Source organism: Brienomyrus brachyistius, chromosome 12 (assembly GCF_023856365.1).
Source record: "Brienomyrus brachyistius isolate T26 chromosome 12, BBRACH_0.4, whole genome shotgun sequence".
In the NCBI taxonomy this organism is placed as follows: domain Eukaryota; kingdom Metazoa; phylum Chordata; class Actinopteri; order Osteoglossiformes; family Mormyridae; genus Brienomyrus; species Brienomyrus brachyistius.
The window spans coordinates 7,744,177-7,769,293 of NC_064544.1; the positions used below are offsets into that span (position 1 = coordinate 7,744,177).

The window sequence follows — 25,117 nt, forward strand, 5'->3', positions numbered from 1 at the left end:
GCTACAAGAATGATTCCTGACCTTGGGGGATGTATTACGAACAGAGGCTGGCAGAGCATGATTTGTTAGGCCTTAAGCAAAGGCTGACACAATTCATGTATATAGGATTCTAACAGGTCTAGATACTGTTCATCCAAATTGTGAGTTGTAATTCAAGAACCTGTGGCAACAGTTGGAAATTAGTGGGGGAACACTTTAGTATGGATCTGAAAAAGATCTTCTCACAGTATGTAATTAGAGCATGGAATAGGCTGCCCTATTAATAATAAATGTATTAATTTAATGCATTGCAAAAAGGACATTTTAAGGTATTGTCTCCTTAATATCCTTGCATGCAAACTCTGTTGCTCATACTCTGCAAGAGCATTGATTAAATGCTTTAGTCCCACAGACTGGTGTATCAAATGAACACAGAAAACATAAACAATTTCAGTAAAGTAAAATGTGCATCTACTGTACACATGGTAATTAAAATTACAGTATCATTAGTGCATCCCAGCATGCAATTCAGCAAACAGGAATGTCGTAGCAGGAAGCTAAATCATATTCATTAGCTTTTAAGTCTTCTGGCTGTGTGGTAGCTTGGTTTCTGCAGTCCCAATGGTGTCAGATTGAACTGTCACTTGTCACAGATGGCACAGCAACTGGGTCTTCTGGACTTTCTGCATTCAGTATCAATAAGTGTACTGCATTTAGCATTATTTTACAATATAGAATTAAAAAAATCAAATATACAGCCTCTTGACATCTGAGCAATCCACAATTTTCTTAAATTCTATTCATATATTCTAATTTAGCTTTTTATATATATATAAAAAAATAGGATTATAGGATTGTTTTCTTTTGCAAATTTCACACAGACCTTGTGCAAGGTGGACATGTCAGGTCCAGAAAGTAAAAATCCAGACCAACATTTTGTTTATACCAACTAGTTGAGCATAAAGAGTCACAGTCACAGAGTACCCAACCTGTTGGTTGAAACAAAATCTTGGTCTGGATTTTTACTCTCTGGACCTGAAATGGCCACCTCTGCGATAAAGCTTGTGTGTAGGTATGGTCACCTTCTGGGCGTGGGTTCTCCTGCAAGGTGGTCGTGGACCTCTGCAGCAGCTGTGGTCCGCCCAGGCTGATGCTCAGGGCCCCTATGGGAGCAGTGGTGAGGATGGCCAGCACTGCCACTGTGAGGATGTCCATGCCAAACTTCTCTAGGATAGCGTCCCCCTGAGCTCGGGCCATGTCCAGGGCCGTGGAGCCAATGGCAGCCTCAATATGAATTCAGATGTGAAAAATAATCCATAATATGGAGTGTATTGTATTACCAAGAGTTCTCTTAGAATTAGAATTTGGTGACTAGTGTTGAGACAGCACAGCACACAATGCACAACAACAAAATGTGTCCTCTTCATATAACCCATATGTGACATAGCAGGGGGCAGTTAATTCAGCACCTGGGGGGCAGTGCTTGGGGGCGGTACCTTGCTCAGGGTACCTCAGTGGTACTTGGCTGGTCTGGGATTTGAAGTGCATTTCCCTAACCATTAGGCTTCCACTGGCCCATACTAGTGTAATACAATGCATTATATAAATAAAGTGGCAGATTTATTAAGAGTATTTCTTACAGTTATTCCATGTCTGGAATGGATTACGTTCACCCAGATGGATGTGTGTTGTCTTCAGTTTTCAAACAGATCAAAGTAAAACACACCTGCACTGTTGCCTTTGGGAGCCAAGCCAGGGCGATGAAGACCTTCTCCTTGAAAGTGAAGCCCGCAAACAGGACCATGGTGAAAGTGAACAGAACTCGTACAATGAGCCCAGTGCTGAGAGCTGCTAGACCCAGTGCTGCAGACACAGATGTTCAGGGTTTGGGCAGGTTTGGACAAGGGTTATACAGCCAGTGACAGGGGATGGAATCAGAGAGCAGGATATAATCCACATTGTACTTTCTGTGCTTCACATTATTCAATAATAGACGTATTCATTTGTTGTACTGACCCACAGTGTTCAGATCTAGGGTGGAAATTGTAATTTCTGCACCAATCAACCCAAAAAGCAGTGGCTGGAATACATCCCAGAATCTCCCAACGACAGCTGCCACAGGAACCTGCATGGATTATGGAATTTAATATGACTCCCGGAAGGGACTTTAGACAAACTCACCGGCCTCGTTTATGGAACCATACTCACATTATCATTATTACTATATCATCTATTATAAGTCATTATTTAACTACCAAATTTAAATTTTAAATGACCCATATAAGAAGTTGTTCCCTTATATCAAGGTAAATGCCTGTATTAAATGCTTACACAGCACTTTTTATTTTCATTAATTTCCCCCAGGTTCACAGACCAAGAAACCCCTAGGAAGTGGAGGTGTTTGCAGTCTGACGACGGCACCTCTGGGTCTCACCAGCACAGTGGATAGGTGGCCACGTGCTCACAGTGCGACCAGAGCTTCAGGAGAAACCCCAACAATATAGAGCTAGGAACAGCCACTCACTCCACCTGCTGCCACAGTCTCACCTTTGACTCCCGCCAGCTAAGTCCAGCGATGAAGGCCATGACCAGGGTGCAGAGACCCCCGGTCCCCGAAAAACCCGCAATGCGGCTCCCAAAGACCGCCAGAACAGAGAGACCCAAAAGTAGGAAGGCACGTCTCATCACAAGCTGCCCCTGGAGCAGGAGAAAAGGAGATAGCATGTAATCCAACAGAATTTCACTCATAGAAGTGTTGTGACTTGAAAAATGAATACAAAGTAATACAGAATAAAGAAAGTGTCCCATGCAAGTACCTGATCCTCACTGGGAAAGAAGCGTAGAAGAAAACCCATTAGGGCACCAGCAATCAGGCCAGCAATCACCTCCAGCATGCACTTGAGTACAATGTACCAGGTGGCCCCTGCACAGAGCAGCCAGGTGTGTTAAAGCAGGACACAGTGAGCGTAAGATGTAAACCCCACTACGTCCTGAAGCAGAACATAAAAAGGCCAGCACATAAAGAATTGTCAGGGTACAAGCTTTTAACCATGGAAGGGTAAATACTGAATTTGTGTTAAGACTCAGCAAAAACAAAATTGACACACAGCCTGTTTTATGTGACTTTGATGTGAACTGTACAATTAAACATGTACTTCATCATGCACAACAAACGATGGCTTGAATAGAAACTGTACCTGTGGCAAAGGCCATGCCCAGGCAGGCGGTGAAGCCCGTGATGGCCAGGATGTCATCAAAGCTCCCCGCCGCCATAAGCAGCGTGGGGATCCCCTTCTGTACCCCAAAGCCTTCCTTCTGCAGAAGCAGCATGGAGGGAACCACCACTGCTGGAGACACTGCGCTGAGCACAAACCTGTAGAGGAGATGGGAAGTGCTGATCCAGGAGGTGGGCATTCTGAGGAACGCTAGGGTTCAGGTTCACTGCCATCCATGAATGCATCTAAACGCTTTGCCAGAAACATTAGTTTTGTGTTTATTCTGAAGATGGAAGCATATTTTGCCCTTCCGACTTTATGACGTGTGTCCATCTGCACTCAAAGAAAGGTCCGGAAAGCTTGGAATGTGTTTCCCACTAGGGTGGCATTCTTACCCTAAAAGGAAACTCCAGATCCAGGGCAGACTCATCAGGAAGTGAGAGACTACTGCTACAGTGCAGGCTTCCACTGTACAGGGCCCCACTGCTACACGCACACACACTGCCTTCAGCTTCCTCAAGGCCTAGGGAAAGAAAACGGGGACAAATCTGCAGAATATCTGCTTTATGTGTGTTTATCGGTGCAAGACACTCAACAATAAAGTAGTAAGAAAAAGCTGGAGGAACATACAGCACCATCCAGTCCCAGCCCAGCTCTGGCCAGTATGACAGCAAGGGCAGTATTCCTCAGGGATGCTGACCATTTGAAGTCAATGTAAACTGCCTCAGACACCACAGGGACATTGTGTAAGAGGACACCAGCCAGCAGCATTCCTGCATGCACACAGATTATTAGCATCATCACTGCAAATGCCGTCCAGTTCGTCAGCTTTTCCTGAGCCAGACGTGGCAGTCCTCCGACCTCCAAAAGAGTGGGATACAAAGCTGACAGCAGTAGTGGATTTCGCAGTACAAACCCCTGTCATATGCATAAGCATAGCACATGTAAAATGTGTATTTGACATCAATATTATTACAAATTTTGTGCAACATTCAGATAGTGTAGCTGTCAGAGGCGTCCTCCTTTTTTGACATCACTTACCAAGGAGGCGGGGGGGAGGGGGAAGAGAGCGGCACTGGATGAGAGCCATGAGCTTTCCCCCGCAGACGGCAGTAATGAATAACACCACGATCCCAAAGAGATTCCCCCCAGGAAGACACTCCTTCTCTGTGATGGACCACACTGCTCCGAACAGCACAAGCGCCATGGCCACTGACAGGAAGAGCACATTTAACTACATACCAGCCATAAGAAATCGGTCAACTTGTCTGCACAGATTAAGATATCAGAGCCACTAATCCAGTCTGAGGTATTAACTTGAAGAAATTTAGTATTTGAGGTGTAGAAGACCAAGACTGGTCCCTCAGAAATCTGAGGACATGTTGAGGGCAGAGGTTGACATACTTATTTAAATGTTTTTATTGTTTTAGTTTTCAGTCTTTGCAGAGGTTTTCTCCATAGCCAAAAAATCCGTGGTTCAATCTCTGAGTGTGCGATTGAGATGAACTAGTGTGCTATCCAAAACTTTCTGTGCTCAGAAAGTAAGACTAAAAATGCAGATGATCGAGTCATTATGCTTCACACTTAATGCAGCGACTACCAATGGGGACCTCATTCATCTGATGCATTTTAGAGCGCAGTCCCTCATTCTGAATGGTGCTTCATGTTACCTTTAGTGATGACTGAGGCAAGGAGCCCCTTTGGTGGGCAGTGTGATGACTGCTGGCCTTTTGTACTGCCAGCATTTGCATTGACATTGGAGGTATCGCTGTGCTCTGTTACCATGGAGATCTCGGGGTGCTTAACAAGCCCATTCACTTGGATATCATCCATGATCTGAACAAATGATTATATACTAATTAATAATTTTAAAAAACAGTGTTACAGAATTAACATTATCGGTTCTTTTTCTTACATGTTTCTATTTGATTTTTAGCTACCAGATTTCTTAATACATCTTTAGTCTTTAGCATGAATATAAATAAATGCAATTATGCACACAATGTTCATGGCTGGTATTATTTATCATGTAAGGTCTATATTAAATTACATGAAATAAATATTAAACTAACTGGAAATATAACATTTAAAAGAAAAACAATTGCGATCAAAGCCAAAGTAATATAAAAACACCTTGTAATTACAACAAAAATGCATTTACACGCAAAAAGTAGTTCAATTCTAAAAGCAAGTGGGCAGATGCAAAGAAGTCAGATAGCTGGAGAGGAAGCAATGACGTGCAGAACATTCCACATGCCTTTGAGTCACCTGTGACTGCCAACCGACACACTTGCCCATAAATAGTCATTTTTTTCTTAAACATACACACACACTCATTAACACTATTAAGTACTATTTACTATCTTATTGTAACTATTATTTACTCTTATTGTAACCTTGTTTACAGTTTATCTTTTTATTGCTACCTCATTGCACATTATGCTAACTGTATAATGTAATAAAGAACCTGCCCCTTATCATTACAAGCCTTACTGTGCTGTTTGTACTTGTCAGTATCAGCTGTCCTGTCTGTTGCACAATCCTGCAATGTTTCTACAGCTTCCGCTGTTAAGTGTTAGTCTTGTGTTAATTTACGTAGCACCTTGCTCCGAGAGAAACACAGAGCCATTTTAAACTGTGTATGGTTAAAAATGACAATAAAGACCTACTGGACTTGACTTGATGTTGACCCCCCCCAAGGATACCCCATACTGAATATGAAGGATGGATGGATGGATGGATGGATGGATGGATGGATGAATATAAGAAATAGCAATTTCAATAATCAAATAATGTCAAACATGCAATTTATGTGATTTTTAAGCCAATGGAAGAGTGGCAGGGTGACGGTTTCTGAGAGAGTGCCAACTCAAACAACTGTGTCCCCCACCTACCTGTGAACTTTATCCAGCCTCCACATCAATGGCTATTACCGGCAGCCCCCCCCCCCCCCCCAATCGACAGCTATTACTGGCACCAGTACAAGGTGACACTGGGCTGCCGCAAGCTTACGCTGCCACATGGGATCCATGCATCACTGCAATAGAATGAATCCCTCACTTGCAAAAGTAGGGTACAGTGAATTGTATCAATTGTACAGGAAATTTTACAGTCATTTTGAAAACCTTTATTCAGGATTCCCTGTACTTGTCACTGCTTTCCAAGGGAATCGCATAATTGGAGATTGTAGAGGGAAATGCAGCCAAATGGGATCAACTGTAAAAGCGTCAGGCAACAGGAAACCTCCAGAGCATAAAAACCAGGCAAAAAGTGAACGAATAAGTACATTTACCTTAAATCTGAAGATATAGCCTCCTTCCTGGGATTTTCTGTGGGTATAAAGCTTATCTGTGATGCACATGGAAGTTTACGGTACACTTCCACTAGCAGACATGTGAGTTTGTGGAACATTCATCTCCTGACTCTGATTTCTAATGGAAAAGATGAGCTTCACTTATGGTGGAATTGGCAAAGCCCTTGTGCTTCTGCTCCTGCAGAAGGAAGAAATCCTGTGATAGAACTACACACACTTTCAAGGTACCGTTTAATCCCTCTTAACTAGTAAGCATTTTCGCAAATGTCTTTTTTAAAATCACCCAGGTCAGTAAACTATTGTTATTTTCCACTAGATGGCAATATCTGTTTAACTTTAATGATTAACTGACTAATAAAAAATTGCCTCATAAAAGAACAGAAATACGCTGGCTTCACACCTCCATGACTGTGGGGTTCGGCTCTCTCTGCTCAGCCTATGTGGAGGCTGAAATTCACTATGATTCACCTGGGGTTCTTTCAGATATTATGGCTTCCTTCGGTGTTCTACAGAGGTGTGGTCTATATATCTGATGTAATCTCAACACCATAATGTCACTTCTGCACAGTGGAACGTCATTTCTCACTGCTTCTCATTGCCAAATGCTTTAGTTCATATATGCAAATGGTTTTGCACAATTGTCGTCATTTGGCACAATTTTAAGTTTTAGTTTTTTGCTCAAAACAGATAATGTAGTTTCCCATTATAATAATTTTACAGCCAAAACTACATATATATGTGATAATCATGTTAGTCACCACATGCAAAGCCCTTGACAGGTGCCATTGTAATGAGATAATCTATGTTATTCACTTCACCAGTCATCGGTGCATTTAAATATACAAACATAAGAACTTCACAAACTAGAGGAGGCCATTCGGACCATCAAGCTCATTTGGGGAGAACTTAACGAATAACTCAGAGATGTTAAAATCTCATCTAGCTCTGATTTAAAGGAACCCAGGGTTTTAGCTTGTGCTACACCAGCAGGAAGACTGTTCCACACTCTAACTACAGGCTGTGTGAAGAAGTGCTTCCTCAGATTCAGATTAAAATGTTCTCCCGCTAATTTCCACTTATGGCCACGAGTTCTAGTATTTAAACTAATATTGAAATAGCCATTTGGCTGAACAGCATCCAGACCTGAACTAGCATAACATATTTTTGTGAAATACATGTAAATGTAACCACTTAGAGTCTTGTGTTACTATAATAACTTCATATCAAAATTTCACAAAATGTCAAAAATAAGTGGTCTATTTAGAAACCAAAGGGCCTTCATAAAAATCCCAAATCACCATCCCTTGCTTTCTCTATACTGCGTGCAATGCCTTCATGAATTGATTTAAAATATTGGTAACATATTAATCTGCACTGAAGATGTAATTCAGCTTGACTTTATTTGTAATGTAGCCTTTAGAACGGAGTGTTTTATATGCCATCAGAATATCATACTGTAGCATTAACGGTGCTTAGGAAAAGAAGCTGTTCGCAGGAACTGACGTCCATCTTGTAACCAGACATTTACAGTTGTTATCAATTGCACTGGCACATTTCATGAAGCAAGCTTAACATTTGCAAGAGAAATTCTCAAAACAGTTCATGCATATAGTACAACACTATGGTTAGCTGCAAAATCCTGTAACTTACTCAAAACAATTAACTCATGTCTCAAAAGCAAATCATTCCACCAATGAATTAGTCAGTGTCACCAAAATGAAAAGAACAATCAGCATCTTTTTCACCATGGGAGCCAAAATGCTTAGATATATTGTCAGTCTGTCAGAATGAGTCGGTTCCCACTTTCTCATTGTCACCGACTGATCATTTTTCATTAGCAAACTGATACTTATTCATGTCAGACACCAGTTTCAACACTGCAAGGCTCTACATTACAGTACGTAAAGTTCACTGGCAAGAGAAAGCACTCCCCTGCACATATAACTTCTTCAGATCTCAAAACACAGTACAACAGCAGACAAAAGAGTCACACAGCACTGTATAACAAACACAACAAAATGACCATACTAGAACAAAATCATGTACTGTGGGTGTGGTAGAAAAAATATAAATCAACTTTTCTGATAACAGAGAATCACTTAGAATAAAGGTCTGGACCTCTCAGTTTGGTGAGTAAAGAAAATCTTTTAATCCAGCAATTCCAGCAAAGTGCTCCCGTCACACTCTGGCACTTGGTACCAAGTCACCCGGAGCACACAGAGCAACCAGTTGATAAACCATAACTCCCAATTCCCTATAAGGACTTCTAAGTCCTGATTGGTCACGAAACACCAACAAACCGAGCTCAAACGTATAACAAACACAATTCTCCTGCTCTATTGGTTTACCTTGGTAGGAACGTAAAATCCACCCATCTAGCTCAGTTTACCGGAATCTGTCTCAGTTTCTAGACTCTACTTCAGATATGTATATAGATATGTATTATATGACATTGAATCACTGTTAATGTTTGGGTGTTCCATTCATTAATGATTAATACATTGATGAATTGTCATTGAATCACTGTAAATACATGGCTAACATATGATTAGTATGATTAATATAACGATTACTTATACATTTGCACTACCGTGTAACATATTATATATTGTCTACTGCAACTATTTTATAAAGCTATAACTCGCTGTGCACCAGTTTGGGCAGCTTTGAATCTCTTCCTGCAGGTGGTTTCTCTCCCCCTTTGTTCCGCTATCTGCCTCTCCAAGGTCTGAGCTTTCCTCGGGGTCTGTGGAACTTACTGCAGGCAGCTATCGCGAAGCGAGGTCACACAGTATTCAAAACAATCTCTTCTTGCCTAAGGCCTAAGACATAACAGACCCAATATGCCTCCCCTCCCGGGCTACCAATGTCCAATTTTACTTCCACATGGGCAGAAGTGCTGCCAGAGATTTTGGACTCCATGAAAATGTATCACACTGGGCCCCCAACCCAGACCAATCTAATTATGTCCCAACGTTTTGAGGGCCACTGTCATTCAGTGGCCCTTGGATTCATGATAACTTTCTTCTGTTTATGGTGCCCCTGACTGAGAAACCAAAAACACAGCAATACCACATGACTGCAATTTATGGAATATATTTTTGAATCATTTTGAAAGGTTGGTTAATGATTTTGCTATTATTTTTGCTTTACAAAATCATTTGCATATATGTAGTACATTATCTGGAAATGTGTGTGAAGCAGGGAGAAATGACGTTCTGCTGTGCAGATTACACAGACGGTGTGGGGATTACACTTGTTGTTTTGCAAATGTTAATTGTCATTTGAGAAATGCTGCAAAGCAAATCGAGAAAAACTGTAAAGAGTCTGATGCTAACAGCATGTGACAGTATGTGGCGGAAAAACCCATTTGATTCAGTTACTAAACAACCTTCTTCCAATTTAGCTTCATGTAGCTCATTACATTCTAATTTGATTTGTTGCTTGGTTGGACAACTCTGATTATGGCAGCATGCGGCACCGACAGCTTTGTAAAAAGGCTTATTATCGTATTTTTTCCTTTGCTGTTATTATATGAATATAATGTTTAATCAGCGCTGCCAACTTTGGTCATCTCACTGGAGCCCATACACACAGGCACACGCATTTACATATATGTAACAGTTTTATTACCTTGTAAATAGTCTGTACAGATTGCAAACTAACTTTTTTGCCGTGAGATTTCTTGCATGAGTGCAAGAGTCTGAAAGCACAAGTGTCACACCAGATGCGTGAGAGAGTTGGCAACCCTGGTTTTACAGTTTTTGTTAAACATATACATTTCTTACTGTTGTAAAAGAACTCCATTTCCTGATCAATCCTGCCACTCATCGTCTAGCTTAGTGAGCTCCTCACCTCAGCTGCTTCATAACGGCTGATCTTGGAGCTCCTGGAAATGTTGACGTCTTAAGGGAGCGGTCGCTGAGGTCATGCCCCCCATTCTGGATTCCACACGAGACACTGTGTATGTGCTGCTCCACCGGGTGGCGCTGAAGCGGCCTGTATGCAGCTCAAGGTCATCATAGCTAGATACCTTGATGAAGGGGCACCACCAGAAGGCACGCTTAAATCCAGATCGGAATCTGGATGTGATCAGAAAGACAGCAGCTACAGTCAACAGATGTCAACCCTCACATAAAGGGCAAGAATCAATTACAGGGACAAAATATATGGAGGACTTCTTAAGACAAAAATACAATGTATAACCCCAGTACCATGCAGCCATATTTAATTCTTCAGTGTGAAACAGGTTGCTGACTGTACTATCATGTAATAACATGACAGGTGATGCACCTAAGCAGAATTCTTCCTTCATTATGCACACAGAGAAGGCCAGACCCTGCCAGACTCACCTACTGTTCAAGTAGCAGTAGATTATGGGATTGTACATGGTGGAGCTCATGGCCAGCCACAGCACGGAGAGGTAAACCTGCTGGATGTACCTCCTCCGGCTCAGCAACTTGTTTACCCCAGTAGCAATGAAGTAAATGTGGTAGGGCAACCAGCAGAAGGCAAACGTTACCATGACGATAATCATCATCTTCACCACCTGGAGAGAGATGTTTGAGAAATGACAGCTGGCTGGGTACCTGAAAGTGACAGGAGATCTTTAACAAAGCACCGATTGGTAAAGATTAAAAAGAGAGAAACGAAGTCCACCTTTTAATATTTGCATGTTACACCTCCAACATAGACCAAAGTCATCTGTTCAATCAAGTCACACTACATTTCCAAAATCAATAACTATAGGATCCCTGTGAAACTGACCAGGATAAGCAGTTGGAAGATGGATAATTACCAGACACTTTTATCCAAAGCAATGTCCAACTGTAAGGTCAGCCAGTCCCAAGAACAATTGAAATTAATGGCAGGTTGAAGAGCCCAACTGTGAAACCACTCTGCTGGCTCTGGGATTTGAATCAGCATCATTCTGATCACAGGCAGAACATCCCCACCCACTGAGCCAGAGACCACCCTACACTAATTCTACACCAGTAACAAATAATAGTACATCTTGTGAATTTAGTGATGAGTTGTCTTTGCTGACAACAATGAAATGTGTCCTCAGCATTTAACCCATATGTGACGTTGTGACATAGCAGGGGGCAACTAATTCTGCGCCCGGGGAGGAGTGCTTGGGGGCGGTACCTTGCTCAGGGTACCTCAGTGGTGTCTTGTTGGTCGGGGATTCAAACCTTCAATCTTTCAATTACAAGTGCGCTTCCCTAACCATTAAGCCACCACTGCCCTATAAATGCATTGCAAAAATAGAACTCATTAACTGAAATGTCCCTAAAATTCCTTCCACTTGGACTTGTTCTTTCCATATAGTCATGCTGAGTTCACGTAAGGCTGGGCGAAATCACATCAATATTATATCACGCGTGTGCAATAATCACCAGGGCTTTAGACGATCAGTGAAGCATTTGGCCAATGACAGCTTTTTGGTAATATGCGGACATTTACACCCACAAATTGTTAAGCAGATTAGCAGTATGGCTATAATATAAATGAGATGCGTTTTGCAACGCCCCCAGAAGTCAGTTCTGGGTTATGTCCCATTGTGCAGCACCGCCTAGGCAGGTTCAGGACATTCTGGGTGGTTTATGTCTGTCAGTAAGCTGGGGAATATCTGAGGCTGAGACAGAAAGACACAGAATCTGTCGGCTTGGAAAGACGACGATAATCTTACATGAATCATTTTAATAGTTTGGGACAACATACCCCTGTGTGTTTCCGAAATCAATTCCTAAACTTTCTGACAACACATCTTACCCTCCTCTTGGCCTTCAGTTGTTCCTGGTAATTTCCTGATGTGTCTCCAGGAATTTCTGCTCCCCATAAATTAATTCCTACAATGGTGTAGGCGATAGCCATTACCACTAGGGGCAGTACATAGACCAAGACAGTCACAATAATATGATACCTGCAAATGAAAAAGGAGAAGGCACAGAAACATCCAATGATCAACCAAAAATTCATGAATCTATATAGTTTCATTGCTAAACAATCCTCACTGTCTGATCCTCTGCATGTTTATACAGAATAATTTCACAAATGAACTGAACGAATCATCGAATGAAATTTGTTTAATTCCGCCTCAGTGGGCCAGTGGATGGCATGATAGGGAACGTGTGACATGTCTGTGTGTGCAGATTTTGATTACTCCAGTTTCCCCCCTCAGTCCAGACACACACACCTGCATCAAAGCACAGTTTCAGGCTGAGTGTGCTTGTCCCTGTAATGTTCCCCCTTAAGGGGCCTTACACTGGAAAATCGGTTGTGAATAATGTATGTGTATAATTTAGTACAGTATCTTGGTTAGTGATTCATTTTGTAAGCATAGATGTTCTTGCTTTTTGATCACATGACCATTGTTTTGTCTCTTCCACTTAAAAACAGGCATTTCTTGTCAATAAATAAATAAACACATATATACACATATGTTGACGCATATTCCAAATACACCTGAGAGGGTACACTAACGTAATTAAATAATAGTGCAAAGGAGATGGGCTCACAGGAAGCCGTCTTGGGAGTGCCGTGGCCAAGCCACATAGCAGAGTGTCCGCTCTGGGCTGGTCTTGGTGCAGGAGTAGTAGCACAGCGGAAAAGCCAAAACGACAGCCATGGTCCATATGCAAAGAATGAGCAGCTTTGTGCCCATGGCCGACAGTCTGGGCCTCAAAGGGTGAATAATAGCCAAATACCTTAAACCAGCATGGGCAGAATATGTGGTTATTCGCTGTAATAATACAGTATATAAACAAAATCTGTTAATAATGACAGCTCCTTACATTTTGTAAAACGGTGTTAATGGTTCCCAACTTCAGATCACAATACAAAATTAATATGGTTTTATTTTTCTCCAAGCAGGCTTTTACCACCAAACCCTCACCTATTACTATTGTTTCATATTATCCAGCAAACTGCCAATTGTTCTGCTGCAAGATTTCCATATACTTCCTTCCGTTTTCTATACCCGATGGTCCTGCGCTGGTATGTGAGGGTCCAAAAACTACTCTTGGTGCTACGGGCATAATGCAGGGAATAATCCAGGGTGGGGCACCAACCAACTTCTATACTCTAATTAAGAAATACTAATTGGTAATATTTTAATTAGCCCTACCTCCATAATGTATAATAAAGCATTCAGAAATTATTTTGAACACCGCTATAACTGTTTATAAAAAGACACAACATATTACATGATGGGGGCGGCATAGTGCTGCAGCGGTTATCACTGTTGCCTCACACCTCTGGGACCCGGGTTCGAGTCTCCGCCTGGGTTACATGTGTGTGGAGTTTTCATGTTCTCCCCATGTCGTCGTGGGGTTTCCTCCGGGTACTCCGGTTTCCCCCCACAGTCCAAAAACATGCTGAGGCTAATTGGACTTGCTAAATTGCCTGTAGGTGTGCATGTGAGACTGAATGGTGTGTGAGTGTGCCCTGCGATGGGCTAGTCCCCCATCCTGGGTTGTTCTCTGCCTCATGCCTATAGCTTTCGGGATAGGCTCCGGACCCCCCGCAACCCAGTAGGATAAGCGGTTTGGAAAATGGATGGATGGATATTACATGATTATTATGTATTATGAATGCTCTATGAAGCTGTCATCTATAATGCATTATTATGGTCAGTAGAAGCCATTATTATGCATTATGAAGGTATAGTGCATTATAGAGGAGAACTTCATAGAACAATAATGCATAATAGACATTGTTATAATGTGTTATGGCTTTTTGTGAATAGTCATAGTCTTTTGTATAATACTTTATGATTACATTGTAATGTATTATGATGGTATCTATAATGCATTGTACATGGGTGCCTAAACTCATTATGAGGACTGCTTTACGTAAAGTGCTACCTAACAATTTTCTCCAGGAACCATTAAAACAGATTCGTGTGTTTCTTATAAATTGTTTTGTAAACATGCAAAGTCATCTCATTTAGATGTTCTTACCTATCCACAGAAATTGCGGTCATCGAGTAGATGCTGGCAAACACCGCGGCTACAGGAAAGAAGTTGTGAAACTTGCAATAGGAGTTTCCGAAGTACCACTGGTTGTGTAGAGCGTATATGAAATTCACAAGAGTGTTGAAAGCAGCCATAGTGGCGTCGCAGAAAGCCAGGTTCAGTAGAAAGTAATTGGTGATGGTGCGCATCCGCCTGTGCGCCAAGATGATCCAGATCACGGTCAGGTTCCCGAGGAGCGACACCAGCAGCACTGCCGCATAAGCAACGGACCACAGCGCGACCCTCCACGGCGGCTGGACGAACCGGTTCGTCACGTTACCGGGTGTTTCACTGAGGTTACCCATCGGTACCGTTAGCAAGCATAAACCATGTATGCACAAACTTTACGAAGCCGCAAGTGGGCTGCCCGTTAAGGCTGCCAGTAATTTATTGGTATAAATCGGATAAATAGCATTGAGAGTCCACCCTGAACAGAGAAAAACGCGGTGCCTGTCTTAAATGCCACTGGGCGGGGGGCGGGCAGTTACATATTAATTAATTACACACTTTGCTCGTTAATCAGGTTCGCTAGTCAAATCAAGCCATACCACAAAAGGACCAAAGCAGCTCTAGCATATGAGATGTGAACATACCTTACTGGATTGCACATTATTACACGAAGCCAGTCGGACGTGGATACGGCAAATTCAGGTCGCAGACAGTTTGAATCCGTGGGAAATTGCACATTATGCCCTGACATCTAAATTTCTGACAGGTGTTAAACAGAAGAAGCTGCTGTCATAAGACATTTATAAAGTTAGTTTCTTTATTCAATTCTCCATTCAGTTATCCACTCAACTTACAGCTGTCTGGAGGGTTTATAAAATGATGCTTTAACTCAAATTTTATATGACTAATGAAATTAATATATTATAGGCATCACAGTACAGTATATACATTACAATATAAAGTGAACTATGATTTAAGTGAGAGTAACAGAAAACCAAAGATACTGAACCCGGGATAGGCTCCGGACCCCCCGCAACCCAGTAGGATAAGCGGTTTGGAAAATGGATGGATGGATATTACATGATTATTATGTATTATGAATGCTCTATGAAGCTGTCATCTATAATGCATTATTATGGTCAGTATAAGCCATTATTATGCATTATGAAGGTATAGTGCATTATAGAGGAGAACTTCATAGAACATTGTGTCCCCATAAGGATAGTCATACGCACGCACGCACGCACACACACACAGGCATCATCATCGACTCAAAGTAAATTCTACAAATCCCTCAAATCTAACTGGAGCATAGCTCAGTATTAATCATTGCTTTTTCTTCAGATAGGATTTCCATAGGGAAAAGTGAACATTTGATCATAATTACAGTTCCGAGGTATTTTAGATGAATATTTCAATCAATGTCACACCTATTGTACCTTTTCCAGTATTTTGGGCAGCTCCGTTTTGTCTGTGCAAGAGAAACGTCTATCAAATCTCATGAATTATTCTTTCGCTCCTGCACACCTTTAATTAGCCCTGGAACTGAGTGTCTGGATTAAATTTAATGAGTTTTTGAAAAACAAATTCTGATAATCTGAAAATAAACATTATGGAAGTAGGCAGGGCTTGTGGGTATAAAACTAAAAGTTCAGACCATATTCTTCAGGACTATCACAAGCCAATCAGCCACATACAAGAAATTAAAGGGTTTGTGACTGTAATGTAGTAGGGTGCCTGTTTACCTTCTGATAGACCGGCTTCCCTTCGAGGGAGTACTATGCGTTGTCCCCTGTTACAGTGTGTGTGTGTCTGTGTGCTTTCAGAGGGACTGAAGGACATCCATCCAGGGTGTCCCTGTCTTTGTCTCCTGTAACAGTGTGTGCGTGTCTGTGTGCTTTCATGTGGACTGAAGGACATCCATCCTGGGTGTCCCTGTCTTTGTCCCCTGTAACAGTGTGTGTGTGTCTGTGTGCTTTCATACGGACTGAAGGACATCCATCCAGGGTGTCCCTATCTTTGTCCCCTGTAACAGTGTGTGTGTGTCTGTGTGCTTTCATAGGGACTGAAGGACATCCATCCAGGGTGTCCCTGTCTTTGTCCCCTGTAACAGTGTGTGTATGTGTCTGTGTGCTTTCATGTGGACTGAAGGACATCCATCCAGGGTGTCCCTGTCTTTGTCCCCTGTAACAGTGTGTGTGTGTGTGTCTGTGTGCTTTCAGATGGACTGAAGGACATCCATCCAGGGTGTCCCTGTCTTTGTCCCCTGTAACAATGTGTGTGTATGTGTCTGTGTGCTTTCATGTGGACTGAAGGACATCCATCCAGGGTGTCCCTGTCTTTGTCCCCTGTAACAGTGTGTGTGTGTGCCTGTGTGCTTTCATGTGGACTGAAGGACATCCATCCAGGGTGTCCCTGTCTTTGTCCCCTGTAACAGTGTGTGTCTGTGTGCTTTCAGAGGGACTGAAGGACATCCATCCAGGGTGTCCCTGTCTTTGTCCCCTGTAACAGTGTGTGTGTCTGTGTGCTTTCATGTGGACTGAAGGACATCCATCCAGGGTGTCCCTGTCTTTGTCCCCTGTAACAGTGTGTGTATGTGTCTGTGTGCTTTCATGTGGACTGAAGGACATCCATCCAGGGTGTCCCTGTCTTTGTCCCCTGTAACAGTGTGTGTATGTGTCTGTGTGCTTTCATGTGGACTGAAGGACATCCATCCAGGGTGTCCCTGTCTTTGTCCCCTGTACTTTCTAGAGTATCTTTCATGCTAACCATGCCTTTGTGTTGTATAAATGGTCATAGAAGGTAGATGAAGGCTTTACACTTCTTCCCTTACATTCTTGTCTTTGTTCTGGCCTGTGATTATGATGTTTTACTGGTTAATCGCTCTGTATTTCATTCCATGTCATAGTATGGCCACAACCAGAATATAACACTGCAGTACCGTATTTTCTCCTCAGTGTCCCGTGGTAAATGCAGCAGACAGCGTAACCATAAGAATTACATGGCTGTCATTTTGGATTTAAAGAGGATATGATTTCTATCTACCCTTATTTTGTATTTTTGAACTTTAAAGTAATCAAACACCAACCAATAAATTTTTAATTATTCCAAAACCTACAGATATTTCATATTTTTGTAAGAAGTTGTCTATATACTCATTATGAACTTGCTAACGTGTAGCACACCTAATACACCAAACCAAACTCCCTTTCAAAGCCACAGACTCTAGCTCCTGCCAGAAGGATCCTCCAGCATCCCCAAGCAACCTCAACATTATAAAAAGTCTAGTTGTGCCAGATCTGTACACGTACATCCAGTTCATGTAGGAATTCCCAGTCATAATAACATAACCTGCAAATTACAGGGATGGTCCATGAAAATCACAAGCAGTGAACTCAAGGAGTTCACATTTTCTTGCTACTCCAGACTCCTACTATGTGAGTGATTTCTCTTGTGATAGTCCGAATCTTTTTCATATTAAAGATTAAGAGAAGGTTAGCTTCTCATCAGTACAGATTTCCTGGATCAGTGCAAAAGCACTAGGTTAAAAATGAACAGATTTCACAAAATAAGTGTTTGCTGCCCTCGTGTGGTAATCTGAGCAATAAAATTAAACATATAAAGTGCCCTTGTTGAAATTTGTGACAAACTGTAAATAGCCGGTACTATGCTTGTACTGTACTGTGTGTAATGTGTGTGTATCCATTTACTGTGTTAGCGCTGTCTATATGTATGTGCGCGCGCGTGTGTGTGTGTGTGTGTGTAGTTATGTAGTTTCCAGCAGCTTATGGACAGTGTTCTAAAGAACCTTTATTGTTTGTCTATCTGGATTAATTTCCGGTGGCTAATAACTCCAAGGCTGACCATTTGATGTGCCTTCAGACCCTTTTTGAGCATCTGAGCAACCAAGGGTTGATTAACCCATAAGCTTGTCCTCCATTGATTTCCTTGTGCACTACATTACAAGTGATGGGGCAGTTCTTCTGCCTGTCAAAGTGGAGGCCATATCTGCGTTTCCACTGCCTGCTATAGCCTGAACCTTTCTCAGCTGGTTTCTGGGCATGGTCACCTTCTACCATCACTTTATCTTGCAGGTTGCTCAGATGCTGCAGCTGCTCTATGAGATTCTTAGGGGTAGGAGAGCTAAGCAGGTCCTTGAATGGACAAATGAGCAGATCCAGGCTTTTGTGGCTGCCAAGTTTGCTTTGGCAAACGTGACCATGCTGGCCCACCCGTATCCTAATCCTCCGATTGTGCTCACTCACTGTGGGGACCGTGCATGAGCAGTGGGTAGATGGTACCTGGCAACTGCTTGCCTTTTTCAGCTGGTAGTTCAGGCTGCATGAATGGAACACCTTTGACCATGAAATCCTTGACCTGTACTTAGCTGTTTGTTGCCTCAGATTCCTCATAGAAGGCTACCTTGTCACAGTGTTTGTTGACCCCAAACTCCTGACATTTATGATGGCTAAGACTTCCGAGCCTTGCTCCACTCGTCAACAGTGGCAAATCTCCTTTATTTTGGAGTTCACTACTGATATCCGACATATGGTGGGCAAGCGCAACTGTGTTGCTGACTGTCTCTCCCGCTTGGTAGTGGGTGCTGTGCATTTGGGAGTAGATTATTCTGAATTGGCAGTGGACCAGCAGGTCGACCCAGAGGTGCAGGCCTACAGGACCGCAGTCATCAGTTTGCAGCTAAAGGATGTTCTCTTCCAGGACTGTGGCACCACCCTGCTGTGTGATATCTCAACTGGTCTAGGTAGGCCCATCATGCTGGCCAGTTGTCACATTTTCAAGGTGGTGCACTGGCTTTCGCACCCGGGCCAGCACGCCCCACAGCCGCTGATGGCTACTAAGTTCATCTGGCATAGGCTGTGGAAGGATGTCTGCAGTTAGGCTGCATCCTGCATTCAATGTCAGCATGCTAAGGTGCACTAGCATACAAAGACACTGCTGCTGCCTTTTGTGGTGCCTGAGTGCTGTTTCATCCACATGCATGTGGACCTGGTCGGGTCCCTCCCCCCTTCCCCCCTTCTCTAGGTTTCACTCACCTGCTCATGGTGGTGGACAGGTCCACTTGGTAGCTGAAGGCCATACCATTATTGTCCACCATAGCAGCAGGTGTGGCCCAGGCATTTATCAGTGGCTGGGTGTCCTTTTTCGGGTCTTTTCAAATCATGGGTCCCAGTTCACCTCCTAGCTCTGGACTGCAGTGGCCCAGATGTTGGGGCTTTCTGTCCATCGCAGCATAGCTTCCCATCCGCACGCCAATGGGCTGTGCGAACACTTTCAATGCTCCCTGAAAATCACTTTTGAGGCCAGCCTCTGGGATGATGGCTGGGTGGACAGGCTTCCCTGGGTTCTGGTGGGCCTCCAGAATGCTCTCAAGTAAGACCAGCAGTCCTCGTTAGCCAAGTTGATCTATGGGCAGATCCTGTGTGTGCCTGGCAAAGGTCCCTTGGTCTGCTGGAGACCAGCACTGCTCTACAGGACTTGTTAAGGGGCCTTCGTTCCAGTACCTACAACTCAGCATAGGGTTCCACAGTCTCATTTTTTGGTGGGTTTTGCTAAGGCCAAATACGTCTTTGTCCACCATAATGCTCATCGAGGCCCGCTCTGACTGCCTTAAGATGCACTGTTCTGTGTGCTGCAATCTGGGGACAGGTTTTTTGTGCTGAAGGTTGGGGGCAAGCCAGACCAGGTTCGTAGACCATCTGAAGCCTGCCCATTTGGATGTGTATACCTGAGCAGGACCCTTCCCTGCTGCCGTGCGCCAGTGTTGGACTGTTCCTGTTGGGTTTTCAGGTGTGCTGAAGAGGGTGGAATAAAAAGACCTGGTTTTTTGCATCCAACTTGTGTCAGCTGCCTCTTTTTCAGCACACCCCACCCCCACAATGGTGACCCTGATCATTTTGGTGCGTGTGTTTGTTGCTTGGACCATGCTGGTGAATCCAGTTGCTGGACCATGCTGGTGAATCCAGCACTCAAATTCCCAGATTTCTGCTGTGGCCAGGAGGCAACTGGTTTGACGCAGGTGACACTGCACCTCCACACTATTGGCTACCAGCTTTCTGATCTGCTTCACCGCTGCTTGCTACCAGCTCCAGTTCAGATCAGCTAGCAAGTCAACAGCAAGGAGTACCCACAGCTAGGCAAAAGAGTACCTATGATGTGTGCTGCTGGGGCAGGCACCTGTGGTGTACAGGGTGCAGATACCAGGGCGGTGCCAGACTGGTGCTCCACCGGGACTGCCTGCTCCATGCCAGCTTGGAGCAATGTCTGCCAGAAGAAGGGGTGAGTACCCGGGTGCATGGGACCATGATGGACTCTGGGGGTCTTGGGCATCATGCTTACAGAGGCTCAGGCACTCACAGGATGGTTAGGGGGGAAGAGGGGGGCAGTCTGGCTGTAGCCTTACCCAGCAGACCTTGGAGTACTTTGGCATGGTGCCAACAGTAATAATTATGCGATAACTGATGCAAATAGTATATACTGTGCTTGTACTATGGGGTGTGTAATGTGCTGTGTTTCAGATGACTGCATTAGAGGTGTTGTGTGTGCGTGCGCGTGTGTGTGTGTGTGTGTGTGTGTGTGTGTTGTACAGAGATAGCATGGTAAGTACTGTCCACTGTGGGGTGTTGGAGAGTTGGTGCAATAAAAGCTTATTGTGGTTTCCCACATTCTGAGTCTGCGTCAAGTCTCGACTAATCACTACAGTGCAAAGAGCCTATCTGCTTCCACAGGAAGTGACCTTTTCTGGCAGCCAAATGCTCCAAGATACCACAGAGAAAAGGATTATTTACAACTGGGCAGCGAGTATCCAGAAAGATTCACTGTAAGGTCAGACCACATAATGCAAAATCATGGATCTACAGGCCTCAGTTAATATGTTAAATGTTAAAGTGTATCAACCTATAATCAGGAAAATACTGAACAAGTAACGTTTTCTTAGAACATTAGCCAGGAAAAAGCCCTTCCCTCCAAAAAGAATGTGGTGCATGGTTTAGGTTTGTGGAGGTGTATCTGAACCACAAGACTTCTGAAACAATGTCCTTGGAACATTTGAGTGGAGATATTTGGTTATAATGCAAAATGGCACATTTGGTGTAGTTTAATGCTTCCTGAAATTCATTTTAAAATGTTCTCCCGCTAATTTCCAGGGTTATGTACTGGGTTTTTGTCTTAAAGAATTAGCGGTGACAGAGAACCACATAAACTCTTCTTCTAGCTCATGGTATCCCATAATTTCTATTATTTTCAAATGAACTTTTCTGTACAGCATTTCTGTTCACAAAGTTTATTGTTAAGATATAAATAATAAGTTTGTTATGTCTTCTGTAAATGCAAATATACCATTTTCAAGTCATTTACACTTGAAAAGAATTCTAAAATTGGAAAGTTAGGTTAGGGAACCAAGAACATTCCATGAGAAAACATACAAAAGCAGTAGAAAAATATTCAAAACAAAAAAAATAATACAAACATGTCTTTAAATGGAATGTTATACTGAAACATTTAAGCATAAATATATGCATATAGATAGATACCTACCGACAGATACAAACACACAATCAGGCATACATCTACACGGACACAGACAAATACATGAACATACAAATACACACGTTCTAATAGTATCAACATCTGTGTCTCTCTCTTTCAGAGTGGAGCATTTTCACACAAGCACATATACACATAAAAATAATAATAAAAAAGGTTTTTGACTTTGGCATAAGTCATCCATGTGTTTTAGATTCACAAAGCATCGGTACGAATCTAGAATCTGGAAGAAAATCTAAAATACTTCACTAGCTAAAATGTTTACTACCTGTTAGTAACAGCATTTATTTAATTATCTTTCATGATTACCATTTGTACAGTGTAGCAAATTTTTCACTAGAATGTTTTAAATATTTCAGTTTACATAGGATTTACCACTACAACATACAAAATTTAAACTGAAGCCAGCAAATTTCAAGGCCTTCACATGTTAATATAGTGACTTTACATATTTATAAAGGAGAGACTTTGACGAAGCTCCAATTACTCTAAACAGGTCAACGATATCAGGTTCCTTGTATGTATGTAATCAATGTTATGATGTTACTGGGAGAAAATTGTCTTCTGCACAGGCCCAAATCCCAAGATTGTATGATAAAAATGAGAGAAATTAGGGGGTTGAATTTGTTGTTTGTGTCACAGTCGTGTCTGCAGTAGCCAAGAATAAATGTGTCGTTAGAAATAGACGCGGTTAGAAGAGGCCTTTAGTTAGTGCTTCTAAAAACATCACACTACTCCGACGGAGAAGGAATTAATGATGCACATGTATATGATTTTTCAAGTAATGGTTTTTAAAACATTATTAGTTTAATATATAGGCAGGCATTTACCACCATCTACCATTTAAAAATATAAAAAACAAATATCAACACAATTTAACTGTTTACCAAGACATATATATCTACACAGTATGGTCTCCTACAAAGCATGTTTTGAAAATGCAAATTTACTCCAGAGCAATCGATATATTAGGAAACATTTACAGTATTGGGCTATGTTTGTGTTTTTTATCTGCAGTTTTATCTGCAAAAAAATACTTGGGGCTTATATCACAAAGCAAGTTTTGTTGGTTAGGTAGATAACCTGTCGGATTTAAGGTTTAAATGGACTTTATCTTTGTTACCTTTCACTTACATATAGCCCAGACTACCTTAAATCCAATGTGTTATCTAGCTAACAAACAAATCTCGCTTTATGATACAGGTACCAAGTGAACACAAAAAATGGCAAACCATGGAGCGCAACACCAGAAACAGCCAGTTACTGCATCAGTTCAACGTCTTATACTACAAGTGTTTGCTCTGCATTTCAACCACATTTCATAACTTTAAAAAGAAACAAAACCCAAAACACATCCAAGCATCCTGGTTCCAAGTAGCCAAGCAGTCAGTCAGTGGCAAGCTAATGGTATTAAGGGAAAGCTTGAAATATTAAAGTATTTTGAATGGAATGAGGGGACAAAATATTATAAAAGCAACAGGTATGAAGGAATCGACTTTGAGGTAAAGTGCTATATTTACTGGAGGATTTACCCATTTATTAGCTACTTCGTATTTATAAAACTGTGGCATCGTTATTTTCAGGTTTTTGAGTGTTTTGCAGGTGCCCCAAGCTGGGCTGCTCCCTGTACCCACAGCCGCCTGGACAGGCCTCGCCCCCCGTGACCCTGAATAGGACAAGCGGTCACAGAAAATGAATGGATGGAGAGATCTGCCCCAACCCCATGGTACCTGTGGTTTCTATAGCATGAAACATCACAAAATTTCTCAGGAACATGTTAGAGAACATACAGTGTATATATATAAGTGTATATACACACTGCATGTTATTCTACAAGTGTATATACACACTGCCTGTTATTCTAAAAGTGTATATATACACTGCCTGTTATTCTATAAGTGTATATATACACTGCATGTTATTCTATAAGTGTATATATGTGCCCTTGAGAGGGAAAGTGGGCTATCCCATGTTTCTGACCCTTACCCCCTTTTTATTGAATATTTTCAATTGGATAAGTCATACCTCTGTGCTACCTATGATATATATCAATTGTAGGGTATAGACACACTGATTTTTTTTTTTTTTAATTTCAACTTTGGAGCTCATTTTCTCAAGACATTGTTTTTGTGGGACAGCCCACTTTACCTCTCAAGGACACATATATGCGCTACAACAATACAATCAAAAAATAGTGGCAGTGACTACAGATCCTATAAACCATTATATTCACATATAACTGCATAGCAGGAGCAAAGTACCTTGATATAATCTAAACTACTGCTGATAGTAGGTCTCTAATTTTGGACAACAGCCAAACAACATTTAAATGGACCTAACAGTCTTCCTGATCTGGTGAAAAGTTGGTTTATTGGCTTTCATCGTGAACACCAGTTTATATTATTTAATGCACACCTCACTGTATTTGTCTGTTTGTGCTTCCTTCCTATCTTCTTTTAAAGACATTTTCCATTTTGGAAAGCAGGCCATCATTTAACTGTCTAGCTGTCCGGGTCTGAATCCATCATGAGGAACAGTTCACCAGCTGCTTTCCAAGATGTGCAGGACTTAGCATCTTCAACAATGGCAAATATAGCTATTGTTACTTCCAAAAGCTGACTAAACTGTAAAATGGCTCAGATTTAAAGTCATACTTTCCTCCATTTGGTTTTGGGATATCTGAGCACATCTTGGAATGATCATTGAGCACAGTGACACCTTCAGATCCCTGCATAAGTAACCATGATTAATTAGCACTCAGTCTCAACATTATTCCCCCTTCAGGGTTCTGCATTCCATCTTTAGCCTTTGCCAAATGCCGAAAGTATTTCCAATAGGGCTTAATCAATGAGGAAGGTGTGGAGATAAATCTGTCTCTCAATCCACTCCACAAAGTGGGTTACGTTACTGTAGACTCCAGGTCCCAGGACTTTTGAAAAGCAAACTGACCCCCAGGAAGTCAGGCCATAGAGACTCCAGCGACCGTCCACTTCCTGACAGACCAGAGGACCTCCGCTGTCTCCCTGGGGTACAACATACAGTTGGATAAATGCAATTTCACTATAATTCAGGTCAATTTA

General features: G+C 42.2%; 3 protein-coding genes across 7 annotated transcripts in view; all 3 read right to left on the minus strand.

The window, feature by feature from the left end:
• Nucleotides 1-259: 259 nt before the first annotated feature.
• Nucleotides 260-6,681, minus strand: LOC125704446 (sodium/hydrogen exchanger 9B2-like). Its single transcript, XM_048970002.1, has 12 exons — nt 6,487-6,681; nt 4,865-5,030; nt 4,236-4,406; nt 3,825-3,967; nt 3,590-3,717; nt 3,177-3,352; nt 2,796-2,902; nt 2,527-2,676; nt 1,996-2,104; nt 1,706-1,842; nt 1,062-1,263; nt 260-662 (listed from the first exon to the last, which is right to left on the minus strand). Exons 1-12 carry the CDS (start codon nt 6,553-6,555, stop codon nt 607-609), a joined length of 1,614 nt encoding a protein of 537 aa, XP_048825959.1. The 5' UTR covers nt 6,556-6,681; the 3' UTR covers nt 260-606.
• LOC125704449 (neuromedin-K receptor-like) lies at nt 6,565-18,435 on the minus strand. 2 transcript variants are annotated; one of them, XM_048970006.1, is made up of 6 exons: nt 13,406-18,435; nt 13,029-13,217; nt 12,283-12,433; nt 10,860-11,056; nt 10,363-10,589; nt 6,565-6,685 (listed from the first exon to the last, which is right to left on the minus strand). In XM_048970006.1, exons 2-5 carry the CDS (start codon nt 13,172-13,174, stop codon nt 10,373-10,375), a joined length of 711 nt encoding a protein of 236 aa, XP_048825963.1. In that variant the 5' UTR covers nt 13,175-13,217; nt 13,406-18,435; the 3' UTR covers nt 6,565-6,685; nt 10,363-10,372. The 2 variants fall into 2 exon arrangements, with proteins under 2 accessions (XP_048825963.1, XP_048825962.1); XM_048970005.1 differs by having other exon boundaries at nt 13,029-18,435.
• Nucleotides 18,436-21,758: 3,323 nt separating this feature from the next.
• corin (corin, serine peptidase) overlaps nt 21,759-25,117 on the minus strand; it is a 31,727-nt gene continuing 28,368 nt past the window's right edge. For all 4 annotated transcript variants that reach the window (XM_048970496.1, XM_048970498.1, XM_048970499.1 and 1 more), the window contains one exon: nt 21,759-25,060. In XM_048970496.1, the coding sequence (XP_048826453.1) occupies nt 24,878-25,060 (183 nt within the window). In that variant the 3' untranslated portion in view covers nt 21,759-24,877. The remainder of the gene's footprint in view (nt 25,061-25,117) is intronic.